Consider the following 12,381-nt stretch of genomic DNA (forward strand, 5'->3'; position numbering starts at 1 on the left):
CTCTCTAGCAAAGTCTCCCAGGGGGATGAGCTAGAGCACTGTTACAGAAACCAATATCTGACACTGTCTGTTTCTTAAAAAAATCTCCTCTATATGTTTCATTTCGTGCACATTCCACAAGAATGTGATAAACATCTTCTACAATACCACATTGAGTACATAAAGGTGAGTCTACATGGCCCATCAAAAAATTAATTTTTTTTAGTGGAATATGCCCAGATTCTCTCAGACTCTGGTTTCCCTTCAAAACGTACTTTTTTCTAATCGGTTTGAAGGTCGTAGAGCCCTTTGTGGCTTTTGGCAATCACCACACCTATTTCTGCCTAATCGCAGTGTGTTTTTCATTAAGTTTTTTGTAACATATGACCAGCCTTCAACCTTGGGCTAATTGAATGATATTCGGTTACTGTTATATATATTTTTACGTAACTTTTTGTTTTTGAAAGGTAGAGCAAGTAATTTTTTTATTATATAGGAGTAGCAGATAAGTATGCAGCCCATCTGATTTTAAGTGGCTACTGTCGCCGTAGACATCTTTAATGAACCCCCGATAAGATTAGACTCCTACTTGAGGTTAGCTGCTCCCCTGAGGCCTAAGCTGGAACGCCTCGGAAAAGTATGTCTCCCTTACCACACCCTTAAAACCAAGGGTAAAGCAGGGCTTATTATTGCTGTTATATAAATAGGTGTGCCGCTGGAGTAAAAACACAGAGCTCTACAACCTTTAAATTCCTTTTATGCAGTTTACTGATAGTAAGTGGCTAGTGCCACCATGCTACTGCCACTGCATGGACGGCGATAAAACATCCACAGATACGATCACAAAGTGGTATGGTGGTGGTGGTTTTATTATCTGGAATTGTACGGAAACTCGATTTTAATAATCCTTATCCTTACTAATATTATAAATCCGAAAGTAACTCTGTCTGTCTGTCTGTTTGTCTCTTCTTCACGCCTAAACCACTGAACCGATTTTAATGAAATTTTGTACAAAGATAGTCAGAGACCCTAGAAAGGACATAGGATAGTTTTTATCCCGGAAATCTCATGGGAACTAGGGATGTCGATCTAAGATCGATTAATCGGTGAATCGATTTCTTGGATCAATTTTCGCCAGATGGCGGCACTGTCATTCCAATGAATGTACGAATTTTCAGTTTTATGTATGTTAGTATGTCATATTATTTTCTTTTAAACGCGGGCGAAGCCGCGGGCAAAAACTAGTATTTGATATGCCAAAGAAGAATAATTTACATGCCAACATAAATAGCTATATACACGGTGTTTTTCTCATTTCAGGGCCATACGCAACAGCGATTTTATCGAACCTCATAGGGCGGAAACCCTGTCTGCTAATCGGGGGGTGTTTGAACATTCTGGCGTATATCTTAGTGATAACGACCAACAGTATAGCCATGGTGTTTGCCCTGAGGGTTATCAGTGGATTGGGCATGGGAATTACCATAGTGGGCAATATTGTGTATGTTGGTGAGATTGCGTAAGTACTTTTTGAAAAAACGAAACAAAGAATATAGTGTTTTTAATTTTAACCGATTTACTAAGATGTGGTGTAGACTATATAAAGTCAGATCAAAATCAGTTCAGCCAAAATATATACAGACATGTAATTTATAAATATTTAATCTTAATTACTTATGACAGAAATGTTTAATTACTTATATTTCAATATCATTTCCGACTAACTGAGAGTGTAAAACATAAATCGGTTTAGAAATATGAAATTTTAACTGGAGGCACCACCGACACACCTATTTGTGCTTAATAACAGCAGTGTTAAGCGCTGCTGTGTTCCGTTTTGAAAGGTGTTGCAAGGAAGACATACTTTTTCGCGGCATTTCAGCTTAGTCCTCAGGGGTAGCGGTGTATCAGTTGTCGACCTCAGATAGAACTCTCTAGAACTCTAATCTTATCTGGGATTGATTACTGATGTACATGGGCGGCAGTAGCCACTTACTATCACGTAGACTGCATTTAAATTTGCTACTTATATACAAAAAACAAAATGTTTTTCAGGTCAACCCACATCAGGGGCATCCTCCTAACATCTACTTCCATAGTGGGTATCACGGGGACCCTCATAGTGTATGCCATCGTCCCATACGTTTCGTATATAGCGACGGGGTATATAGCACTAGCTGTGAGCATAGTGCATGTTATTGGCATATGCTTTATACCGGAGTCGCCTGTGTATTATGCTATGAAAGGTAATAATAGGTTACTATAAGTAATGTGGTAGACCCTCCGAGGTTCGACTTCGGCGGCACCACCGCCACACCTGTCTGCCTAAAGCGATGCTCTTAAAGGCGTACTGAAGGAGGAACAGACATACTTGTCTAAGGTGTTCCAACTTAGTCTAAATGGCTAGCAACACGTCTTTAGACGACCTCAGATCGGACTCTAATCGTAACTGGGATTGATTACAAATTCCAATGGGTGGTAAAAATAAACTCAATTGTTTGTGATGTCTATCAATACGCACTTGGCCAGCGCGGTGGACTATGGCCTAATCCTTCTCGTTCTGAGAGGAGACCTGTGCCCAGCAGTGGGACAGCAATAGGTTGACGACCACCATGGGCGATAGTAGCCACTTACATCAGGTGGACTACATGTTAATGTGCTATTTCAATATTATAAAAAAATCACTGGCTAACCATTAAAATGTGTTTCCGTATATTTGACTGATACCAATATTGTATGGTTCATAGGTATATTGCTAAATTTTTAAATAACTTTACGAAGCTAGTTCAAGCTAACTAGTCGCTAATAGGTAAATATATTATATCTATCTATATCTAGATAAATTATTCTTTACTATAATTAAACTAGTATAAGTATTATCTCCATTTATATATGCTGATAAATAAAATAGATATAACGCTAGATATTTAAATAAAATCGCAAATAATACTTCTAAAATCAAAACCTCTAATCATTATAATATAAAGTACCTACCTATAAATATATATCTTTCTTCTTATATATAAAATTCTCGTGTCACAACGTTAGTTACCGCACTCCTCCGAAACGGCTTTACCGATTTTTACAAAATTTTATATGCATATTCAGTAGGTCTGAGAATCGGCTACTATCTATTTTTCATACCCCTAAGCGATTAGAGTTGTTCACCCCTAACATTTTTTTTATATTTATATGGCAACACAACGTTTGCCGGGTCAGCTAGTAATATATGTATTTACAAAATTGTTAAAAAAATTGCTCAAAAATATAGCCTATGTCTCTCCCACAATTTAGACAACTAACAATTAATTAATCCAACACCATCTCATATGTTAAGATCTGTAAAGCCATTTGGGCTTTGAGTGCCATGCATTAAACATACAAATAGTTTTGGAAGGTGGTAGAACCCTTCGTGGTTCGACTCCGGCGACACCACCATGGGTGTGGCACCTATTTCTACCTAATAACAGCAGTGTTAGGCGCTGCTGTGTTCCGGTTTGAAGGGTGTGGTAAGGGAGACAGACTTTTCCGAGGCATTCCAGCGTAGTCCTCAGGGGTAGCGGCGTATCTGTGGCCGACCTCCGGTAGGAATATCTAATCCTATCTGGGGTTGATTACGGCTGTCCATGGGCGGCAGTAGCCACATCAGGTGGACTGCATGCTCGTCTGCTACTCCTATATTGTAAAAAAACATACATACATACGCAACAACATTAACTTCTACTGTCAGGTAGAAATACTACTATTAATACCACTCATTTAATATAAACAAATACAACAAAACCTTCATATTTCTATTCCAGAAGAAACCATAAAAGCAACTAAAACCCTCAACTACCTCGGCCGTTCAGCAGACGTCGACAGAATCCTGGACACTTTCGCGCTAAAGAAGGAAAAAACCAGCAAAATCAAGGATTGGTCCGAAATATTCACATACAAATCCAACAGACGATCTCTTTTCATCACATTTACACTTGGTGCCTTTCAGCAGACCAGCGGAGTGGCTGTGGTCTTGTTCTTCGCGACAACCATCTTTGATCTGGCCGGGTCTACCATAGATCCGAATATAGCCACAATTATTATTGGAGTTACCAGATTAGTGTCCAGTTTGATAGCGCCGACGTTTGTGGAGAGGTCGGGGAGGAAGATCTTGCTGCTGATCTCTATGGCGGCGTGTTCTATTAGTTTGGTTCGTACTGACTTCATTTTCCCTATAGTTCCGGGATTCGAATAGGGCTACGGTATCCCCTGTTTGTCGTAAGAGGCTAAATAAGAGACTAAAAGGGACTTTCGGGGTTGAGGGCGGCAAGAGTGGGAGCTCGAACCGCCCGGCCAGCGACCCCGGGAAGGACGGCGGTATGTGTGGTCGTATACCGTCGTACGCACAAGACGGTGTGACGGGCGTCAAGCTCACCTGGGCGGAGCCCGACGGGGCACCGCGCTAAGAGGATTCCGGTTGCGTTCCTCTGGAGATCTCGGAGTCCTCTACGCAGCGCCGAGGACGGCCACCGGGGGGGTTTTAGTGCGGTAAGAGTCCCACATAACCCTGTGTCGCTTCCACGGCACCGGGTACCCTTCGAAGGTTTCCCCCTCGAAAACAAAAAATGGTACTGAATTGTTATCAATATTGTCCCATTGTCGCTTTGCTAAACACTGATCTCCTCTCAAAAAGAGAAGGGTTAAGGCTGAAGTCCATCATACTGACCAAGTGCGGGTTTCTCTAAAGCGAGCTTTGACATGATCTTTGAAGCAGAAATATCCTAGTGGTTGAAAAGCAGCATTTCGGTGTCCAAGGTTCGAATCCCATGGACCTCTGATTTTTTTAAAATTATGTGCGTATGACAAATTAATTATCACTAGCTTTAACGGTGAAGGAAAACATCGTGAGGAAACCTATGTAACTGACAGTTAATAAAAAAATCTCAAAGGTATGTGAAGTCTACCAACACGCAGTTGGCTAGCGCGGTGAACTATGCCCTAATCCTTCTCATTCTGAGAGAAGACCTGTGCCCAGCAGTAGGACAATAATGGGTTGACGATGAGCTCTGACAAACGCCTTCCGAATTAGATAATTTTATACGAATTAATTTTGAATAAATGTTATTTTAATTTCAATTCTAAAAAAAAATATCATTGTTGTATTCGTTTTAAAACATGTTTAATTATGTTATCTTATCCTCATGCTAATGTCACTACATCAAATGCAGCAAAAATATTTGTACGTTTTTTGTTTTTATTTCCAGTCGGTGTTGGGAGTATACTTCCATTTGGATAAAATAAAGAGTCCAGTTGCCGGCTCAATTGGGTGGTTACCACTCGTAGCTTTAATAGTATATTTCTTCTGTTATGAAGCAGGTAAGATAAATATCACTTTATCACAAATCGTTCAAACCAGCATCAATAATTAACAAGAGGTACCTTGTGGCAGACGGACAAACAGCGGAGTCTTAGTAATAGGGTTCCGTTTTTAGCCTTTGGCCACGGAACCCTAAAAATCGCTTTTTACTCTTACAGCCCCACATTAGGATTCCCTGTATCGTGGGTGCCATGGACACACAAATACACAAACACCCAGACCCAGAAACAGATATTTAAATTCATCATTTAGATATCTGTCTGGGCGGAGTCGAACCCGGAACCCTCCGCGCGTCAGACCGGTGACCGCTCCGCCACTAAGTTGAATAATATTTACGTATTTTTAGACGAAAATAACAGCATAAATAACAGCACATTGATTATTTTCTTCAAAGAAACAGTCAAAATCAGATATTATTTTTTAGAGTTACGTAGTCAAGGCTAAAAACGGGACTGTACTACTAAGCCTCCGTTGTCCGTCCGTCCGTATTTCTGTCTGTCTACCACAGGGCTCCTATTTCTTAAACCGTAATAGATATATACTTTTTACATAGATCAGTGATAGCTAAGTGGCTGAAACTCGGCCTTTCGATCGAAAAACCCGAGGTTCAAATCCCCGGCACGCTGATTTTTCAAAGTTACTTGCATATTGCAAATTAATTATCATTTGCTCTGACGGTGAAGGAAAACATCGCGAAGAAATACGAAGAAACATCTGCATATCTGTGATATTTACAATAAAGGTCTTACCTTGGCTACAGACTCACGCCGAGAACCCCCGAGAACACCCGAGAACCCCCGAGAACACCCGAGAAACGTGAATGTGATAGCTTTCTTGCCTTTTCGTTATCGCGCTTGCCTGTCGTCCGATCGGTGTCGGAATTATTGCCCGTTTCAAAGGGTTTCTCGGGCGAGAAAAAGAGAACGGCATCACATCGGTCGGTCTCGGTGCGACCATGACGTTGTATGTTGTTGTGTAAGTAGAGCCGCTGCACTGTAGTCCGTTATGGATAACGATCGAGAATGCGAATGAGAAAGTCGCATGAGTGTAGATGCCTTCTAGATTCTCGCGCAATTTCTCGGCGAGATTTCTCTGCGATTTCTCGCGCGAGTCTGTAGCCGGCATTAATGGTGTGTGAAATTTACGATTTTTTTGTTTTCTTCTGTCTAGGTTTCGGTACAATCCCAAACGCGATAGTCGGAGAGATGTTTCGACCTAACGTCCGTGCTAATGGCTCAGCTTTAGCCATCACCCTGACCTGGCTTGTGGGGTTCGGCTTGACTACCAGCTTCACCACCATGGTGGAGACCCTCGGCGGTGACATCACCTTCTGGATCTTCGGCGGCTCTTGCGTGCTCGCGTTCTTCTTCACGCTGCTCTGCTTACCAGAAACTAAAGGGAAGACGCTGAAAGAAATACAGGATATGATGAGCTAGTAAATACTTTTAGGATATGTGTTATTATTTTTTTACCTCTTTCCTTCCCACTTTTTAGGGTTTACTCAAAGGGTAAAAGGAGAACACTATTTCTAAGCCTCCGATGTCTGGCTGTCTATGCGTCTGTCTGTCATTCACAGGGTTCTATCTCTTGAACCATACTATAAAAAGACTTGAAACGGTGCTCACTATAACACCAAATACTAAAAATAATAATATTTCGAAAATTAAGCAACCCCTTTAATTTTCAAGATCATAGTCAAGTCATACAAGGAACCGCTATTTATTTCACGCTTTTCGCTTTAACTATTTTTAAGTTATTATTATTATAAATTAAATTAATATTTACTTCTAGGGTTGCTATAATATTAAATACTAAAAATGAAAATAAATGAAAATTTGGTCGTACGGAATCCTGCATGCACGAGTTCGGCTCGCTCTTGGCGAATTGTTCAAAGACAGGTAATCAAAACCGAAGTGTTTTTGAAGACATTTGAAGATTGCCTGTTTTACGTCAGCTGTGTCAAGCGCCGCTGAGTTTCGCTTTGAAGGGTGTGGTAAGGGAGACATACTTTCCCGAGGCGTTCCAGCTTAGACTTAGGTAGCGGCGCATCTCTAGCCGTCCGTAGGTAGAAATATCTAATCCTATGTGAGGTTGATTACAGCTTTCCAAGAGCGGCAGTTGCCACTTACCATCAGGTGGACTGGATGCTCGTCTGTGACTCATCTAATATATAAAATTCTCGTGTCACAGTTTTCGTTGCCATACTCCTCCGAAACGGCTTGACCGATTTTTATGAAATTTTTTGTGCTTATCCGGTATCTATGAGAATTGGCCAACATCTATTTTTCATCCCCCTAAGTGATAAGGGTTGTTCACCCTTAACATTTTTTTTATTTACATGGCAACACAACGTTTGTCGGGTCAGCTAGTATTATATAAAAACTGAAGTTGTATACAGCTGTCCATAAAGCGGCAGTAGCCACTTACCATTAGGTGGACTGCATGCTCGTTTGCTACACCTACACAATTAAAAAGTCATTGACGCGACTAATATTAAATTCTAAATACAGGTCTCACTAAAAACGTACCTATCTATACATATAAATAAAATTGGTGTCTGTTTTTTTTTAATATTGAAGTAACCGCTTTTTACTACATGCAAATGAATATACCTACATCCGGTACATACACCAAAATAACACTTTTTACAATTTTTGTCTGTCTGTCTGACTGTCTGTTTGTTCTGGTTAATCTCTGAAATGGCTGGACCGATTTTGACGCGACTTTTATTGGCAGGTAGCTGTAGGTTAATAAGGAGTTGTCCCTGTAGTTCCGGGACTAGAATAGGGCTACGGTATCCCCTGCCTGTCATAGGAGGCGACTAAAAGGGGGCTTCCAGGGTTGCGGGCGGCAAGAGTGGGAGCTCGAACTGTCCAGCAAGCGACCCCGGGAAGGACGGCGGTATGTGTGGTCGCGTACCGTCATAAACACTACATGGTGTGGGAGGAGCGAAAACTGCTCCCCCAGGGTAGAGCCCGTTTGGCATCGCGCTTAGAGGGCTCCGGTTGTGTTCCGTTGGAGATCCCGGAGTTGTCCAACAAGCGTTGAGGACGGCCACCGGGGGGGTTTTAGTGCGGTAAAAATCCCACATAACCCGGCGTCGCTCCCAAGTCGTCGGGTACCTTTTGAAGGTTTCCCCCTCGAGAAAAAAAAAAGGTTAATAAGGAGTAACTTAGGCTACTTATATTATAGAACTAGCTGTGCCCTTGTTTTTTTGTTTTTAGCGGATGAACCCGCGGGGCACAGCTAGTATGAATATAACCGTTATAGTTACATTATAATTTTATAAAAAAACTAGCTGACCCGGCAAACGTTGTGTAGCTATATAAATAAAAAAAAATGTTAAGGGTGAACAACCCTTATCACTTAGGGGTATGAAAAATAGATAATAGCCGATTCTCAGACCTACTGAATATGCATGTAAAATTTGGTGAAAATCGGTAAAACCGTTTCGGAGGAGTACGGTAACTAACATTGTGACACGAGAATTTTATATATAGGTAATGCAAATTACGTTATTTTACATCGCTAATCGTAATGTACGTGACAACTTTATTTTATCAAAATGAAATACATAAAAAAGTAATAACTACAGTGGGCGTAAAATGAGATATAACGAATGTATCATTGAATTTATGTTTCCTGTGTGTCTGCATGTCTGTTTATTTGTTCGTTACGTATTACTACATTATGTGACAGATTGCTATGAAATTTTAGGAAATTGTAAAGTTAAACTTTGCTTGAAAGATCTATTGAGAGTTCCAAGTTCTATTTGAGAGCCTGGGGGTTCTCTCTATACAAAATGAGGTCCCCGAGGGGGTGTTAGAGAGTAAAAAATAATGATTTCTACTCTCATAGTCCTGCACTAGGACTACACATATGCACAATGATAACACATCGTGTTATGTACGTAGAAAGACGAATAGACAAACACCCAGAAATCTAAATTCATCATTAAGATTTTCTGTCTGGCCAGGGATCGAACCTGGAACCCTTTGCGTGTCATACATGTAAGGTCATTCACCAAACAGGTGTGACCGGGACAGGGTGTCTGCCACGCGGGTCGTCGAACTAAAAAAATCACTTTTACCCTGAAAAGATCAGGTATCTTTTGAAATTTTTCCCCAAAACAAAAAATAAAATAAAATAAAAACGGTATCATTTGTTTGTCTCATGTTTCTCGCTCACACATTATAGAGAAAGAGCGAGAGATAAATAGAAATACCGGCTCTGGATTACAATTTGTATTAAAACAAGTCACACATTAGAAAACATACTTTCTTAATAAACATGTACATTTTATGCGAATGAGTGTGTGAAAGTATACAAAATATCATTATATAATTTATAATCTCCGACATAAGAAAAATAATGACTTTGTCAGTATTTCAAACAAAAACAAATGTTGTATTGTACATAGTTAATTTTTATTTATCTAACTTTGGAAACAATACTTATTTGAATTTAACATTTCTTCGAACGACGATTAGATATCTCTAGCATAATGAAATAAAAACGAATATAATCTGTCTTTTATTATGTATAATTACAAAGTTAATTTGTATTTATGTAATTTAACAAAAAAATAACTTATTCGAATTAAAAAAAATTGGAACCTTAGAAACAGATATCTTTGGCATAATGAAAGAAAAATTACTTTGTCTGTTATTTAAACCAAGCAAATGTTATACATAAGTAATTTTTATTTATCTTATTTTGAAAAAAAAAGTAATTATTTGAATTTAACTTTCTTCGAACCTTACAGTTGTATACTTTATATCGAAACTATTAAAGGTATCAGTAAAAATCAAAAACCATTGCGTGGTTGCGGGCATATGAATGGAACCGCGACACATTATGAGTATCAAAATAAATCTACTATTGTTTGTATGTACATAGGTGTACATTTCCAATAAATGCCCTGCTTTTCACCTTTCAAGACACATTTCAACTAGATTAGCCTGTTAATGGATAACTTTTTCATTGAATTATTTAACGCAAAAAAGTATTTTAAAAATATAATTAATAATTATACAACCAATTTAAAAATACAAATCGGAGTTGATATCGTTCGCTTATAAAAATATTATTTAAATTATAGATTTAATACAAAATACGGATATTAAAAATAAAATAAATTTGCATTTGAATAATAATCGAAAGTTTTAACAATAATAATCGAAATTCGAATCACAAAAAATATTTTTTAATTAGACATTTTATACAAAAAACCGATTTAAAAAATACAATTTAATTTTCCGTCGATAAATAAAAAGCCGAACATTATTTACGGCAATTAAATAAGCAATTTGCTTAAATATTACCTAATTAACGTGACAACTGTCAGTCCAAATTATTTACTCATTAATTATTTCCTTGTGTTACTTGTGTTACCTGTAAATGTAATGTTAAATTTATTTTACTGATACAAGTAACTTTTTTATCGTCATGAACAGCATTGTTAGACAGTTGTTTATTGTGGCCTGTGGTAAGTAATTTAATAATTGTAAAAAATGTAAAAAAAGTATAAGTTTAATGTGTCCTGTGGTAAGTAGGTAATTTAAATAATTGTAAAAAGTAAAAAATAAGTCATAGTAATAATTCTTTTGGTAAAGTTTTCAATTGTTATTGTGTTTAAGAAGACACAATAACAATGCCAAATTTTTAAATTTATCCAATAACTTTCTTAAGTTTTTGGATAAATTTAAAATTTGGCATGTAGTAATAAATGATTATTAATTATTTAAGTTATGTGTGTATTACAATTTATTATAGAGCAGGGTTTAAGTTTAAGGGTAGGTGTCACCAATGAAAACCGTTTTTGAAGAACTCTCATGTGTGCAGGTTTCCTCACGATGTTTTCCTTCATCGTTTAAACAAGTGATAATAAATTTCTAATACGCACAAAACTTGAAAAATCAGAGGAGCGTGGGGTTTGAACCTCGGTTTGAACGAAGCTATTACTAATACGCACATAGCTTAAAAATCGGAGTTGCCAAAGGGTTGCTCGGACCCCCAATTGTTAACCAATAGGCTGCTTACAAAAATCTTCTTAATATTTTTTTATGTTTTAGTAAATATTGGGCAATTCATAGATGGGTATAGTGTGGGATGGTCGGCGCCGATCATACCCAAACTGCAAGACCCAGACCAGACCCCCTTGCCTGGCCTGATCACTGAGTTGCAGGTCTCCTGGATTGGATCCTTGCTGTATGTGGGAGCTATTGTGGGTAAGGTGGTCCCACTGGTATACTAAATACTTCATATAGCCATTCTTCTGTTAGAAATTGCAGGGTTTCATCGCTACTCTTCAGGAAGCTTATGGTTACCTAATAATTATGTAAATTTTTCGCTTGGTAGAACTCTTTGTGGCTCGACTCCGGCAGCACCATCGCCACACCTATTTCGGCCTATTAACAACAGTGTTATGCGGTGCCGTGTTCTGGTTTGAAAGGTGTAAGGGAGACATACTTTTCCGAGGTGTTCAAGCTTAGTCCTCAGGGGTAGCGGCGAATCTGTGGCCGACCTCAGGTAGGAATATCTAGTCTTATCTGGGGTTATAGATGTCCATGGGCGGCAGTAGCCACTTACCATCAGGTGGACTGCATGCTCGTCTGTTACTCCTATATTATATAAAAAAAAATGAAAAATACGAACGAAAATGTATATTATTATTAATGACGTAAAACAAATATTTTTACAACTTAACCCGTTAAAGCTAATGCTTTATTTCCAGGGCCATACATACCCAGCTACCTGTCAAACATAATAGGCCGGAAGCCATGTTTGTTCCTAGGAAGTCTGTTGAACCTGACAGCCATTATCCTGATAGTGACAACGAGGAATGTGGCCATGGTGTTCGCTATTCGCATCATCAGTGGCCTTGGGATGGGCATGGTCACCGTCAGCAACTTGGTCTATGTTGGCGAAATCGCGTTGGTCTACATTTCTTATAACACTTACCCAGCTATTTTTAGAATTTAGCTTAACCCATTATTTTCGGCGTCTTTAACAGTTGCCTCTAGTTAAACATTGAAGGTCCCATT

General features: G+C 38.8%; 1 protein-coding gene across 1 annotated transcript in view; it reads left to right on the forward strand.

The window, feature by feature from the left end:
• LOC140745984 (uncharacterized) overlaps positions 1-12,381 on the forward strand; it is a 34,901-nt gene that overhangs the window by 7,919 nt on the left and 14,601 nt on the right. Inside the window, exons 4-10 of the mRNA XM_073077961.1 lie at positions 1,300-1,498; positions 2,035-2,225; positions 3,783-4,168; positions 5,223-5,334; positions 6,506-6,766; positions 11,410-11,533; positions 12,070-12,270. Of these exons, the coding sequence (XP_072934062.1) occupies positions 1,300-1,498; positions 2,035-2,225; positions 3,783-4,168; positions 5,223-5,334; positions 6,506-6,766; positions 11,410-11,533; positions 12,070-12,270 (1,474 nt within the window). The remainder of the gene's footprint in view (positions 1-1,299; positions 1,499-2,034; positions 2,226-3,782; positions 4,169-5,222; positions 5,335-6,505; positions 6,767-11,409; positions 11,534-12,069; positions 12,271-12,381) is intronic.

This window comes from Epargyreus clarus, unplaced genomic scaffold (assembly GCF_041222505.1).
Source record: "Epargyreus clarus isolate Ecla_fem2 unplaced genomic scaffold, WU_Ecla_fem_2.2 ptg000002l, whole genome shotgun sequence".
In the NCBI taxonomy this organism is placed as follows: Eukaryota; Metazoa; Arthropoda; class Insecta; order Lepidoptera; family Hesperiidae; genus Epargyreus; species Epargyreus clarus.